The sequence below is a fragment of the Vespula vulgaris genome, chromosome 3, assembly GCF_905475345.1.
Source record: "Vespula vulgaris chromosome 3, iyVesVulg1.1, whole genome shotgun sequence".
Taxonomy (NCBI): Eukaryota; Metazoa; Arthropoda; class Insecta; order Hymenoptera; family Vespidae; genus Vespula; species Vespula vulgaris.
Window position 1 is genome coordinate 5,334,200 of NC_066588.1, and position 14,950 is coordinate 5,349,149.

The window sequence follows — 14,950 nt, forward strand, 5'->3', positions numbered from 1 at the left end:
CGACGCCGCCATCACCAACGACGACGACGACGACGACGACGATGCCGATGCATAAGCGTGTGACCGAGTTCCGCCGGAATATGATCGACCGCGCGAAACTCGGTCAAAGACCACCGACACCTTACCTCCGCTCATGTTCGAGACTTTCCACCATTACTTTCTTTCCAATATTTCTTTTTCATTTTATGATAACAAAAAGAAATGAAAAAAAATGAAGAAGTTTTATTTATTTATTTTTTTTTTCAAAGGAGAGAAAAATATGGAAAAGTCGCAAAAGAACGAGAGAGTGAAACGCGAGATTTCTCGATCTCTTTTCTTTCTTCGCTTTTCTTCTTCTTCCAAAATATTAATTGAATCATTTAATCAAAAGATTTCTTATAATTTCTCGTTCTTTTTTTTTTTTTTTTTGTTCGAATGATTACATCGATCAGATCGTAAACGTGTGATGTTTTTTCTTCCTTTCTCTCTTTTTTTTTTTCATTGTTAGATCCATCAAAACGTTTAGAGAGATACGCTAGAACGTGTTTGACGATGCATCTGTAATAGACGGTCTAGCGTGGACAGTCGATTCTATGTTAACGCGGTGTACCAGTTCGTCGTGCCCAAGTGGGTCGCCTGAATGCACAAGGTCGTGGAGTTTTTAATCTAGAACAGCTCGCGCTCTACGTGGAAAATAAGTTTCACGAATACGACGATGTAAAAGTAGACGGTTAGATCGTGTCGATTAATATCGATCTAAATACATTTCGATCATGGATGAATTATTTATCATCAACGAGAAAAAGAAAAAAGAGAAAAAGGAAAAGCGATTAGTTATTTTGAATTAATTATACTTTTTTCAAATCCTAGAAACTCGTATCGCAAATAAAGAAATTAAGTTTGCCACAAAAAAGTCGATTATCCGATTAAGCTACCTTTGCCATTAAAACATGAACGATCGAGATTCTACTGTATTGCTTGCTCGGTAAACATGGGAACGGTTCCATGCTACTTTCGCGAAAGTAGAAAAGTTTCCATGATTCTTGAATGGTATTGAGCGACACGGTAAAGAAGGCAATTATTTTTTCTACCGTTTGCATGTGACAAATCGAACGAAACACCTTCTTGCCATTATAATTAATCATAAATTTTTATATTTCGTGCGAACGTGCAATTTTACAAATTTCACTTTCAAACTTTTTTCAGACATAGATAGAGATAGATAGATAGAGAGATAGATAAATATAAAAAATAATATCATGGTAATAAACTTTGAAAATTGTGTATGATCATGATCAATGAGAAAATCATTCAAGTTAGTAATGAATATACGAAAAGGACTTATGACATTTTTTACGTTCATCATAAAATTAGACAAAAGTTCAACGATTTTATATCGTAAATACCAATAGGAAGAAGTAATAATTGAACGATAAGAATTATCTATGATGAAATGTGAAATTTCGTTAAGAAAAAGATATCAAAGTATAACGCGTGGTTAAATTCGAAATAATAGACGATTCGCGCGGGAGAAAGATGGCCGTTAGATGCGGACGTATCCACGAGGAACGGGGTGTGTCAGCATTTTAACCCACTGTCCTCGTTTCTGTGTTGCAGATAAGAATCGACCGACACGAAGAGCAGACTATGTTATTTCGGATAACGGATTGATCGCACCCGTCGCTTCATTCACACGTGAGTAGATAAATTCGAAAGAGAAAAAAAAAGAAAAGAAAAGAAAAAAAGAAAGAAAAAAAAACCAAAGAAAAACAAAAAAGGGAGGAATAAACAAAAAATCGGTCGATAAAATCGATTGAAGTAATTGATATGAGTGTATATATCCATATACGTATACATATATAATATTGGATACACTGACGGAGAATCAAATAATCCCAGTTTTATATACAAGTATGTGTGTGTATATATTTCTATATATAATATATATATTTCTCTCTTTCTCTATGGTTGAAATATAAATGAAGCATCGTTATGATCTCGACAGAAATGTTCTCTTTAGCTTCACCGACCAAATATTAATGAAAAAAGTTCGTTAGTGAGTTCGAGAGACTGCAGTTTCTCTTTCTCTCTCTCTCTCTCTCTTTCTCTATCTATCTATCTATCTATCTATCTATCTATCTTTCTATCTCTCTCTTTCTCTCTTGGTTTCGCGGGAAAATCAATGTTTCCAAGCGTAGAACGAGTTTCGCGAGCATCGCCATATGCGCTTTGTAACTCGATTATGTTTCGAAAGAACGATGAGCTGGCAATTCGGTTCGTTTTAAAGTTCTACGAGTTAATCGACGTAAGAATTTTTTTACTGAATATCTACCTACGTATGTATATATGTATCTATGTATCCGTATATACATATATGTAAATATATTCCGTGTACAAGTTTCGAAGAATGATGAGGTATATACTTGGAAGTAACTTTTCGCGAAATACTTTCGTAACATCGTTTTATTGTTAACTACGTGACGTCTCGCACGAGACTGGATACGAAAAATAAATAAGCAAATTTGTTCGTTTATCGGATATCATTCGTTTACAGACATTCTTCATCACAGACAGAAAAAGATTTTTATCGGTTAAGGAAGAAAAGAAATAATCGTAAATAATGAAGAGAATGTTGGAGACAGAGAAAAAGAGAGAAAAAGAGAGAAAAAAGAGATAGAGCGAGATTGATGATAATTCTGGAACATACACATATACACGCACAAAAGAATTATATCAGAAATTCTAATAGAGATGATTGGGAAATATTCGATTTGAGAAATGTCCATATAAGTATTTTGGACAGACTACAAAAGAGAAATCGCTGTTAAAAATGAAAAAAAAAGCTTTCCCCTTATTATTTATGGATGTGAAAATCTATTGGAAAAAATTCAAAGATTATTCGACTTGAAAAATATTTTTCTGTGTTAATTTTGTTAATCTTTCTCTGGATCGTTTCGGAAGTTAATTAAGAAAGATTTTAACAAAAAATCCATGTCCTTTAAAATTTTATTGAAAAAGTTGAAAAAATATTTACGGAATTTATATATATATAAAAGAAAAAAAGTTTTACACGTACCCTATTTTGAGCAGATAGAGAAATTAAAAGAACTAACGAAGAGGAAAAAAATATCTTTTTTCTGTTTCACTGAATCATAGGTCGGACATGAAAAATCTTGGTTCGCGTTGGACGGTCCCCGACATAGCACGCACTGCTGCAGCGCGTTCGTCATTTCTCGTGGCCATTTCGTCGGAACGAGATTCAGGTAGTATCAGCAGCAGTAGCAGCAGCAGCAGCAGCAGCAGCAGCAGCAGCAGCAGCAGCAGCAGCAGCAGCAGCAGCAGCAGCAGCAGCAGCAGCAGCAGCAGCAATAGCAGCAGCAGCAGCAGCAGCAGCAGCAGCAGCGGCAGCAGCAGCAGCAGCAGCAGCAGCAGCAGCAGCGGCAGCAGCAGCGGCAGCAGCAGCAGTAGCAGCAGCAATAGCAACATCAACAGCACCTGTACCAGTAACAGAAGAAGAAGCAGCAGCAGCAGTAGCATCAACAACGTCTGCGTTAGCGAGTTAAGAAGGAAAACAAATAACAAGAAGAAGATCGTTATCAGGGGGAGAAGAAGCAACGAGATTAGAGGGAAAGCTCGCTGTAAGCGCGAGCTCGTGATTGCCGGGAAATCGGCAGTCGTCGAGGTGCTGCAAGGAGGTGCGTTTTTATCCGTCCGATCTAACGTAACGGCGTCGTTTAATCTTATCCACGGAACGAGGAGTTCCGACGTATCGACGCCGAGGAATCACCGGCCCTGGAATCAAGACAATTGTCAGCAGCACCAACAACTGGCTCTCTATTATTACTCTCCTGCTTCTTCGTGGGACGAGCACACACGACACTTCAGGAACTGTTAGCACCGATCAAAAGTGAGTAATACATTTAAACTCATCGAACTAAAAGAAAAAAAAAAAAAAAAGAACTTTTGATCGAATTAATCAACAACGAGTCTATCTTGCATCGTCATCGTCGTCGTCATCGTCATCTCCATCGTCATCATTATCATCATCGTCATTATCTTCATCGTCATCGTCATCGTCATTCCTTCTTCTTAATCTTATACGCGCAGGAAGGTGGCAGGAAGCTGTGCGCAGCCTAGACAATGTCCGAAGAGTCTGACTCTATAACAGAGGAAGAAAGAAGTTTGTTCCGTCCGTTCACGCGGGAGTCCCTGGCAGCGATCGAGGCTCGCATCGCCGAGGAACATGCCAAGCAGAAGGAACTCGAGAAGAAGAGAGCGGAAGGAGAGGTAATTCGATCGTATCCCTGATTTCTTCTTTTAGATATATCCTTTATTTTATTTTATTTTATTTTATTTTATTTCCTTTTATTTTTACGATTATAGTTCAGAGTGATCACTCGTGATTCGATCGATACTCATGATCACTCTTGATCCCTTTTCTCTTTCTATCTATTTATCTAATTATCTATTTATCTATCTATCATTTATCTCTCTCTCTCTCTCTCTTTCTCTCTCTGATTCTCTGACTTTTTGATTCTCTGTTTCTAACTCCTATCCAAAAAAATAATTATTTCGATCACCTTATTTCTTCTCATATTTCTTGTTGCATATCGATCGATCCAGATCGATAAATCATAACGGAGACAACGTCAAGGCGAATGATTTTTGTATCATTCTCAGCACTGGCCACTCGTCATCGAGTGTCTCTTTTCTCAGAGTTCGTTTTTCGAAACGTTTTAACCGCGAGATCGTGTTTTTTATCATCTTTTTTTTCCTCTTTTTTTTTTTTATCATTCGATGGTGATTAACGAACGAAGTTCAGAGTGATGGTGGTGGTGGTGGGAAGAGGGTAAGCACTTGCAATTTCTTCAAGTGTTCAGCGCTGTTCTTTCATTGATAAGATTGAACCTAGGAGAGGAGGTAGTCTCTTTTAAAAGGGATTGGGCTTTTTGCACGATTTACGTTAACTTGTCTAAGAAGATTTTTGTTCTTTTTCTTTCTTTTCTTTTTTATTTTATTTTCTTTCGACGCGATTCCGATTTTCCTTTTTATTTATTTATTTATTTTATTTCCAATCTTTCGCCCAGCTGTTGTTAGGCAATTTACGAAGAATAACAATTAACCTTGTTCTATTTTTCGTATTTACCAATTAACTATTTTTTTTGCTGGTGTTAACGAATAATTGTCACTGTTTTTTAATGAAGTATAGCATTCCCGTTCGTTGTTTCTCGCTTCTCTTTTTCTCTCTCTCTCTCTCCCTCTCTATCTCTCTCTGAAGTTTAGGTAAAATAAAACAAATAAATGAAATAAAATAAAATTAAAAAAATCATTTTATTATATGAACGAGGTAATATATAATTGCCAGTGTCCGTAACCAAGTAATAAATGTATTCTATTGTATTTCTCTGTGTATCCAAAAATTTGTACCCGCGTGTTAAAGCTAGATGTTTTGCAATGCCGTTATCTGTGTCTGTATCAACGTAAGTTTATTATAATGTAAAATCGATGGTATGCTAGCTGTCTCTCTCTCTCTCTTTCCCTCTCTTTCTCTCTCTCTCTCTCTCATTGCGTCTCTTTCTCTATCTCTTTTCGATAATAGGAAAATTTCGTATCTTTGGAAATAATTTTGTTTATAAAAGAAAAGAAATAGATAAGAGATATAGATAAGATAAGGAAAAAAAAGAAATAGAGTTTGTTCGCTCGTAAGCAAGTCAAATGATGAGAAAGAGAGTGCTTTCAAATCGGTGTAGGCTTCGATATATATATTATTATAATTATTATAATTACAATTATTATTATTATTATTATTATTATTATTATGATTATCATCCATAGACGTTACCTTTATTTATCGTTCTCCTTCTCGATCCCAATTGATCCTAGCATTTTCGCCTTTGTGCTTCGAGATCTTCGTATATTTGTATCGTAGAAACGATCTATATTATGTATTATATATTATATGACGCTATATTCCCTCTCTCTCTCTCTCTCTATATATATATATCTGTTGTTGCCTTATTACATCTTCCCCGCTCTGTATCTCTCTCTCTCTTTCTCTCTCTCTCTCTTTCTTAAACGTATTTCTATTTTCCTAAATTCATCATATCGTAAAAAAAAAAAAAGAAATTGTAGATCATTAAAAAATTCTTTCATCTTTAACCAAGATCAACCTTATCCTTCCTTTCTCTCTGTCTCTCTCTCTCTCTCTCTCTTTCTTTCTTTCACATGCTAAACATTCCTGATACTCTCTATGTCTCTCTGTATTTCTGTATGTAACCACTGTTTCTCCATTTCTCCAATTTCAGGGAGGTTTTGGACGGAAGAAAAAGAAAAAAGAAGTAAGACGTTGTGTCATGCTAAGTAATGCCCGCTCTATCTCTATCTCTCTAACTCTTTCTTTCTCTCTCTAACTTTTTCTTTCTCTCTCTCTCTCTCTCTCTCTCTCTCTCTCTCTCTTTCTCTCTTTCTCTCTCTCTCTCTCTCTCTCTCTCTCTCTCTTTCTCTTACTCTTTCTCTCTATATACATATCTCTCTATCACCCAAATTTCTTTCTTAACCTTAGCATTTCTAACACGTTATATCACACATACGTTTTCACCATGTATATACGCGTATTTGTATATATATATATATATATATATATATGTGTGCATATACATATATATCATCATTACAATATAATGCAATAGAATTTCGCAGATCGATTTATGAAAATATACATATACTATACACATTTATACATACATATACATAAACGTCACTCTTGATACCTATATCATATAAATAAATATATAGATATGTACATTAGAAAGTTTTAACGCGTGTCACATGTATATGCAGATACATACGTACATGTATTACATATATCGTTATCGAACAAGGAGCATTATCGATATTCGATGTTCAGCTAGTGTGTTTCGACGAAATTCCTTTTCATATTTGAAGCAGCGGCAACGACTATATTTCGGTTCAAGGACGAACGATCTAACGACTGCGAGGACGACTACGACGACAACGACGCGACGTAACGAATCTTTATCTGGCGTCCATTGTATTCGATATATTCTATATTTCATAAGAATCAAATCCTTCCACTTTTTTTTTTTCTTGAATATATATATATGTGTATACACATATATATACATATGATACTTAACATAGAACGCGATCGAAACAATTAGAAATCTATCTACATCGTTGTCGTTATCACTTGTAAATTTGTCGTGACGAACATACACAGACACAAACACATACATATACAAATAGAGACAAGGACGGTCACGAAAGAACGCTAAGCGCTTGCTGTTTGATCGTCACTCGTTCGGGTAAGCTCTTTAACGCGAGTGTCTGTCGATTCCTCTCTGCTTGAAAAGATACGAGTGAGATGATCAAAGACGAATATCGGATCTTTACCGAGTAAAGAGCACACAGGATCAGTTGCAAATGCAGCAACAGCAACAGCAACAGCAATAGCAATAGCAATAGCAATAGCAACAGCAGCAGCCATAATCAGCCGTCGCTTATTTCAAAGCTATTATATGCAGGAGTGATGCAGGCTAAATATCTCGATTGTGATGATAACATATAAACGAAAAAGAAAATAATGACAATAATAAAAACAATATTGAAAAATTCAATCGATTTGTCGATATACATAGCCAACATCACTCGATATGCTTTTGTAGAAGAAGAATGCCGCTGATCGCAATGCTTGCTTTCTCTTGAGAAAAAAACTTTGCTATTACTGCTGCTCTTGGTTTTTCTTTTTTTTTTTTTTTTATTTCTTCTTCTTCATAATTCTTCTCGACAAATCGTAAAAATTTTATAGGAAAATTTGTAATATATATATATATATATATATATATATATATTGTACATATATATTGTATATAAAATATAACATACATATATGTGATTTATATAAAAACTCTTTTCTCACGCTCGATGAACATATATATATTTATTATGTACTTACTTGTTTGTACATACATACATACATATATATACATACATACATACATACATATATACATACATACATATGTACTCGATTGCAAGCTCTCGGGCGATAAGAAGCTAGACGAACTATAGGCGAGAATCTAGGACGGATCACGCACGATGCACTAACGTTTCAGCGCAAGGGACCTCGTTTTCTTTTTTCTTTATTTATTTCGTAATCACACGCTTCGCTGATATTTTAGATTTTAGATATACTATACTATTATATATATATTTATATATATATATATATATATATATATATATATATAGATGTATATATAGATATATAGATATTTCTATATATGATGCATATACTGTATATTTGTTTAGATATATGTAGATATATTGACATTAGGATTTGCAGAGCCAAACGTAGAGATCTATGGGATTTCATATAGAAGTTGATAATAACAAAAAAATAAAATTATAATTTATAAATAAAATAATTCTTTTTTTCTTGCATGAAACTTTTTCTTTTTGTTATTATTATTAATATTAACATTATTATTATTATTATTATTATTATTATTATCATTATTATCATTATCATCATCATCATCATCATCATCATTATTATTATTAATATTATTATTATTATATATGCCTAATTAGATGTCAAGATTCTATTGGATTTTGTTGAGAATTTGATAGTATAAAAAACTAATACATTACGATTTATAAACAGTATAATTCTTTTTACTTTCTTGCACGAAACTTTTTATCTTTGTTATTATTTTATTCGTTTAATTAATATCTTCATATCTATTGAAATGTTAAAACTATTAATGATAGAAATAAAAAAAAAATTAATGACCTGTGTCCCATAAATCAAAGAAACATTTGCTTTGTGCAATAAAGCTTTCATTTAGTAGATACTATTTAGTTAAACATTTAAGTCGAAACTCGAAATTGTTGTCTCGAGTGTTCGATTCGAGGAAAAGTAGGCGATCTTAGATAGAGTTTTGTAGGTGAAAGCAGTTGTGCGAGACACGAACGTGTATCGCAGGATTTCGAGACGAATCATATGGTTCGCGCGGATTTTCAGGTTCGTATTTCGAGAGAGGAGACGCTTTATAGCACGAATTATTATTAAGTATTATTTATTAACACACATGCATATGCGTACAAATATATATATATATATATGTATATATATATATGTATATATTGTATATTTAATATAATGCCTTTTTACAATTACTAGACGTCGTAGTCGCTTTTGAAACAGACACGAATGGATGTCCTCGAAATAACAAATGTAAGAAAGAAAAATAAATTAAAAAGAAGAAAAAAATAGGTAATATCGAAAGTTCAACAAATTTTGTAAACTTTCTATTCTATTTGCTTTTTTTTTCTACAGGGCGTCCTTTCGTGGTATGCAAATAACGAAAAAGAAAAAAAAAGAAAAAACACTTGAAAAGCTAATAGAGCTGTGATTTAGAAGCGGATTATGACGTATATCTTCAAGTGGACTTTTATTGGAGTATCGATTAGAACGTTGGTCTGGTTATGCGTGTATCGATTTGTCGTATTTGTTGAATATTTAAAAAAATCGAAAGGATTCATAAATATTAATCTTTTCAAAATTAATTTATAATCGCTTTTTGTTCTTTCTTTTCCTTTTCTTTTTTATTAAAAATCCTTTCTAAATTTTCATTTTATTTTACTAATTTTATATTTCTTATATCATTTCTTACATTATATTATATTTATGTATTTTATTTATTATACATTATTCTTATATTCATTTCTTATATATAATTATTTATACATTTCATTTATTTCTTAATTTTATTATCAAATAAGAAATTCGATTATTTTCCAACGATTACGAAATCATTATAATACCAATAACCAATCCACCGTTTTTTCTTGAAAACTGTTCTAAAAAAAAAAAGAAAAAAAAAATCCTGCTTATTTTTCTAGTTCTTCTTTTTTTTTTCCTTTTTCATTCGTCACCGAATGATTTAGAATCGTTCACGCATATTTAGAAGAAAGAAATCATAGATCGTATTAGAGGGATGACTTGGAAGAAGATCCTTTCGTGTTAGAGCAAAGGAATACGAGGTTATAGATAGGAAATCGAATTGATGGAAGATTTTCTGACATTTGGTGTTTCGTTTCGCAGGTACGATATGACGACGAGGACGAGGACGAGGGTCCTCAACCGGATCCGGCGCTCGAACAAGGAGCTCCGATCCCGGTTCGATTGCATAACGTATTTCCACCCGAGTTGGCCTCCACACCTCTCGAGGATATTGATACCTTCTATCAAAATCAAAGGGTATAAACTCTTTCTCTCTCTCTCTCTCTCTTTTTCTCACTCTTTCCCGTTTATCTCATAATAAAAATATTATCTTATAAGAATTATTATAATTTTTATATGATTTTATTATTACGTTTATTTTTATTTATTTGTAGTATTATAAGAGTTATTATTATTACTATCATTTATGTAAATATATATACATATACATATATGTATATGCAATGTAGTATGTTACAATTATCTATGATAATAATAATATAATATAATATAGCATATACTATATTATATTACTGTATTATTACTATGATATATACTATACTGTAATATAATATGTATAATATAATAAAACATAATACTCTCAGTCAGAGAATTATAATATTACACACATATATATTATATTATATATATATATATATATATATATATATATATATATATATAATACAAAAGTTACATATATAAATTTATATTTATATTTATATGTAATATTATATAACACCATTGCTTTTCGATTTTATTTTTTCGATCATTTCAGTAGTTATTATTAAAAAAAAATATATATATATATATCAAAGAAAGAAGAAGAAGAAAGGTTATTAATAATTGTATATTTTGCTTCTTCTGTTTTCTCTCTCTCTCTCTCTCTCTTCTAACTCGGCAGACCTTCGTCGTCGTCAGCAAGGGAAAGGATATATTTAGGTTCTCAGCGACCGACGCGATGTGGATCCTCGATCCATTCAACCCGATACGACGCGTGGCTATCTACATTCTGGTTCACCCACTCTTCTCCCTCTTCATCATTACTACGATATTGGTTAACTGCATACTCATGATCATGCCCACCACGCCTACCATCGAGTCCACCGAGTAAGTATTTTCAAACCTTTTTATTCGATCCTCGTGGCTCGTTTGAGCAACTATATCTACATAGAAACCTAATTTTCTATTTCCCTTTTATCTTTCTCTATATCTGCGTATTCCAACATTTTTAATCTCTCTTTCTTTTTTTCTTTCTATCTGTTTATCTCTTTTTTTTTCTTTCTTACTTTCAGACTGACTTTCTTTCTATTTATCTATCTATCTTTCTCGAACTCCCTTCATCGCAATTTATTATAATATATAGAAGCACAGCACCGCCCGCCATTTTCCCTCGCGCCCTGATGCCCCAAAAGCGAGCTCCCTGTACGATAGAAACTCGAACTCGAAGAAAAAAAAAATTATATTATAATATAACAAGTTCGATTTGAGTGATCGAAAGGAAAAAAGAAAGGAAAAACAAAGAAAAAACACGAAATCAAAAAGATTCTTTAGCTCTTCCATCTGCGTCATCGATGGATTCATACGCACATCGTAGCGATTAAGTATTTTTAATTAAATGTTAATTAGATCTAGACGAAGTCTAACTCATATTTTTTGATAAGCGACAGTTATCCTTTACCTGTTAATCCTATAAGAAATACTTTTCTCTTTCTTTTTTTTTTCTTTTTTTTTCTTTTAAAATTTTCAACACTTATTACCTATGTATTTTAATCGTTTCGAATAAATGAACCTAATATTTTTAGCACATTGTAGATGACACGGGTATAGGTTGAGATCGATCAAAGATTCTTCCTTTTATTTCTTCTATGAATATACACACTTATAATATGTATTTATATTTTATATATATATATATATATATAAACATGTGTATGTGTATATATATATACGTATATGGAAGCTTTCTTTTTCTTTTTCTTTTTCCATGTGCATCTGAAGGAACCAGTACAAGTCGATCGTAACCTTAGCCCGGCTAGTAACTCGCTCATCGACCGATCTCTATCTCATGTTTTCACTTATCGAAGCTTTAGAACGCGCATTAGATAGAAATACCTCATCGATGGCTTGCAATCCCTTGAACTTGTCAACTTGAAAGACTATAATATAGAGATTTCGAGTTATGTTCGATACATATTATATGTTTTATAGCTCCGATACATATACATATACACAGATATATATATATATATATATATATATATATATATATATGAATATGCAATGATTATGAAAGTAGCCTATTTTATATACATATATACGTTTACAGATACATTCTTTAATTAAAAATAAATGATACGTCAAATTTTTCAAGGCTACTCTCTTGATTATTATCATATACATATAAATATACATACATATATATGGCAATATGTCAGTATACATATATTTATATATTTTGTATATGTGCTATATGTATTCATACATCACACACGATAATCACAGTAGACATTTTGTGACAAATTGTATTCCGTTGGTAAGTTTTGTCCTAGCCTGTCTAGAGGTAGTCTAGGCGTAGCCGATTCTCTCTCTTTCTCTCTTTTATTCGACCTTTTGAACTTCGAAGAATAACTAAATTAAACATTTACAAAGACATTTTCTCCCTATCGCTGTTGCTTCTCCGAAGTATAAATATTGTTTTCCATTCGATAAAGATAGAAAGAAAAAAAGAGAGAAAGAGAGAATCGAGCTCGACATTGTAATATCCGTAGCTGTCATTTGTCCACGTACCGATCTCTGGGATAAGTATTTTAATTTGCCGGTAGAAAATAAATTAAATAACGTGATGCGTTTTCGTAGATGCGACGTGCCATTAAAGAAAGAATATTAAAACTTAAAAATTAAAAATTAAAAATTTCTCTCTTTCTTTCTCTCTCTTCCTCTCTTTTTCCTTCACTATATCTTTCTTTCTGTTTACCTTTCGAAGCAAAAGCGAGGAAGAAAAAAAGATCGGCCATATTGTTTTAGCCATCATTCTCTCAAAATGGCCGCGTCGCACTCGTCACGCAACACTCGTAAATGAAATTAAGAAAAAAATAAAAAAGATAGAAGTAAAAGTAAGGGGAATAAAAAAGAGAAAAACAGAAATAAAAAAGAAGTAAAGTTAATTTGCAAAAAAAATATATATATATTACTATTACTATTGCTTTTTCCCTTAGAGAAAAAGACGGTAGAGGACTATAATCGCATTTAAAGCTGAGTGGTGTATTTGTTGTTTTCAGAGTGATATTTACGGGCATCTACACATTTGAGTCCGCCGTTAAGGTGATGGCGAGGGGTTTCATTCTGCAGCCTTTTACCTATCTTAGAGATGCATGGAATTGGCTCGACTTCGTAGTTATAGCTTTAGCGTGAGTAGTTAAAACTTTATTTTTTATAAAGAGACCAAAAGCAAAAAACGAACTCAGGACAGAAAGAAAAGAAAAACGTAAACAAAGAAAAAAATCATAAACGTAAAGAGAACAGAATAAACGAAAGAAGAGAAAAACACAGAAACCAAAAAAAAAGCACAAAAAAAATAAATAAAATATACATTCATATGTATATCGAAATGGTCTGTACGCGTTCAGCGCATACAACGTGTGGCGAATGAGAAAGACGAATATAAAAAAAATACAGAAATACAAAAATAAAAAAGAATATAAAATAAAACAAAACAAAAATAAATAAAATAAATGGGTACGCGAAAAAGAGAAAACGTAATTTCTCGCTGGGCATTGGCGTTCGTTGGGATCATGAATCGTGTTCGAGTTTAAGGTCGTACGATATCTTACGCGATATCGAAATCGAAGAGAGGAGAGAGGTACCGCACGTCTCTTAATTTTGTTTTTATTTTTTTTTCTATTTCTTTTCTCTTCGATAACAATTTTCATCTCCCTTTCTTTCTTTTCTTCTGACTTCTTTCTTTCTTTTTATTTCCTCCTTTTGCATTCTGTACTTTTATTTTTAAATCCTCTTCGAAATTACTCTCTCTCTCTCTCTCTCTCTCTTTCTTTCTCTTCGCGTTAATTCACCTAATGTACCTAAATGTGTACTACGCATCTTAATCGTATATCCGAGTATGTACACGACAGAATGTACCTACGTATATACATACGTGAGCACATACGACGCGTATATTTTTGTGAAAAATAATGAATCGATCGAAAATGAATTGTTTTAATTAGAAACAAAAAGAGGACAAATAACGAGAGACAAAACAGAAAAATAGAAAAAGAAACGGCGTAAAAAAAGAAAGAAATTATAAAGAAAAATGTCACCAACGAATCTACCTAAACAAATCTCTAATACTAATTTCTCTCTTTAACCAAAAATATATTATACATGTATATACCTATATAAATATCATTTTTATCACGAGTCGATATCGAATGAGGTGAGAGCGTGAGGCACGTTTCATAAATTTGTTTAATTTCAAAGAAAGGGGAGAAAGAAAAAAAGAAAAAATAAATAAATAATAAAAAGAAAAAAAAAAACTATATCTTCAACACGTGCGAACGTCAGACTCACCTTTTCTTATCCTCTGTTCACTTCCTTTAGTCTTTCTTTTTCTTTCTCTCTTTCTTCCTCTCTCTCTCTCTCTCTCTCTCTTTTTCTCATTCGTTTAGTCTGTAAAACACATTATTTCCTGTGTCCCTTTAGTTCGACGGGTAGATTCGTGGCACGACGACGATCTTAGCCGCGTCGCGGTGGCTGGACCGATTTCAAAGATCACAACGACCGCCGTACGACCCGTTGCGGGTCGGTGAAGCGTTACCCGAAAAAACGCTAATTAGTATCAAGTCAAATGTTCCAGGTTATGAAAGTAGAATTTCTTCGCTAGATACGTTTTATAAGTACGCTATATTCGAATTTGTGTAGCACTGATTTTTATCTGATATATAT

The 14,950-nt window shown here is 32.7% G+C and overlaps 1 protein-coding gene across 22 annotated transcripts in view; it reads left to right on the top strand.

Annotated features, from left to right (window-relative positions):
• The window catches only part of LOC127062483 (sodium channel protein para), a 57,358-nt gene that overhangs the window by 9,413 nt on the left and 32,995 nt on the right, over positions 1-14,950 (top strand). For 14 of the 22 annotated variants that reach the window (XM_050990778.1, XM_050990796.1, XM_050990776.1 and 11 more), the window contains exons 2-8: positions 1,597-1,674; positions 3,136-3,886; positions 4,087-4,266; positions 6,285-6,317; positions 10,109-10,264; positions 10,911-11,116; positions 13,288-13,416. In XM_050990778.1, coding sequence (XP_050846735.1) covers positions 4,120-4,266; positions 6,285-6,317; positions 10,109-10,264; positions 10,911-11,116; positions 13,288-13,416 — 671 coding nt within the window. In that variant the 5' untranslated portion in view covers positions 1,597-1,674; positions 3,136-3,886; positions 4,087-4,119. The remainder of the gene's footprint in view (positions 1-1,596; positions 1,675-3,135; positions 3,887-4,086; positions 4,267-6,284; positions 6,318-10,108; positions 10,265-10,910; positions 11,117-13,287; positions 13,417-14,950) is intronic. The other 8 variants (XM_050990799.1, XM_050990794.1, XM_050990789.1 and 5 more) reach the window with 1 other exon arrangement.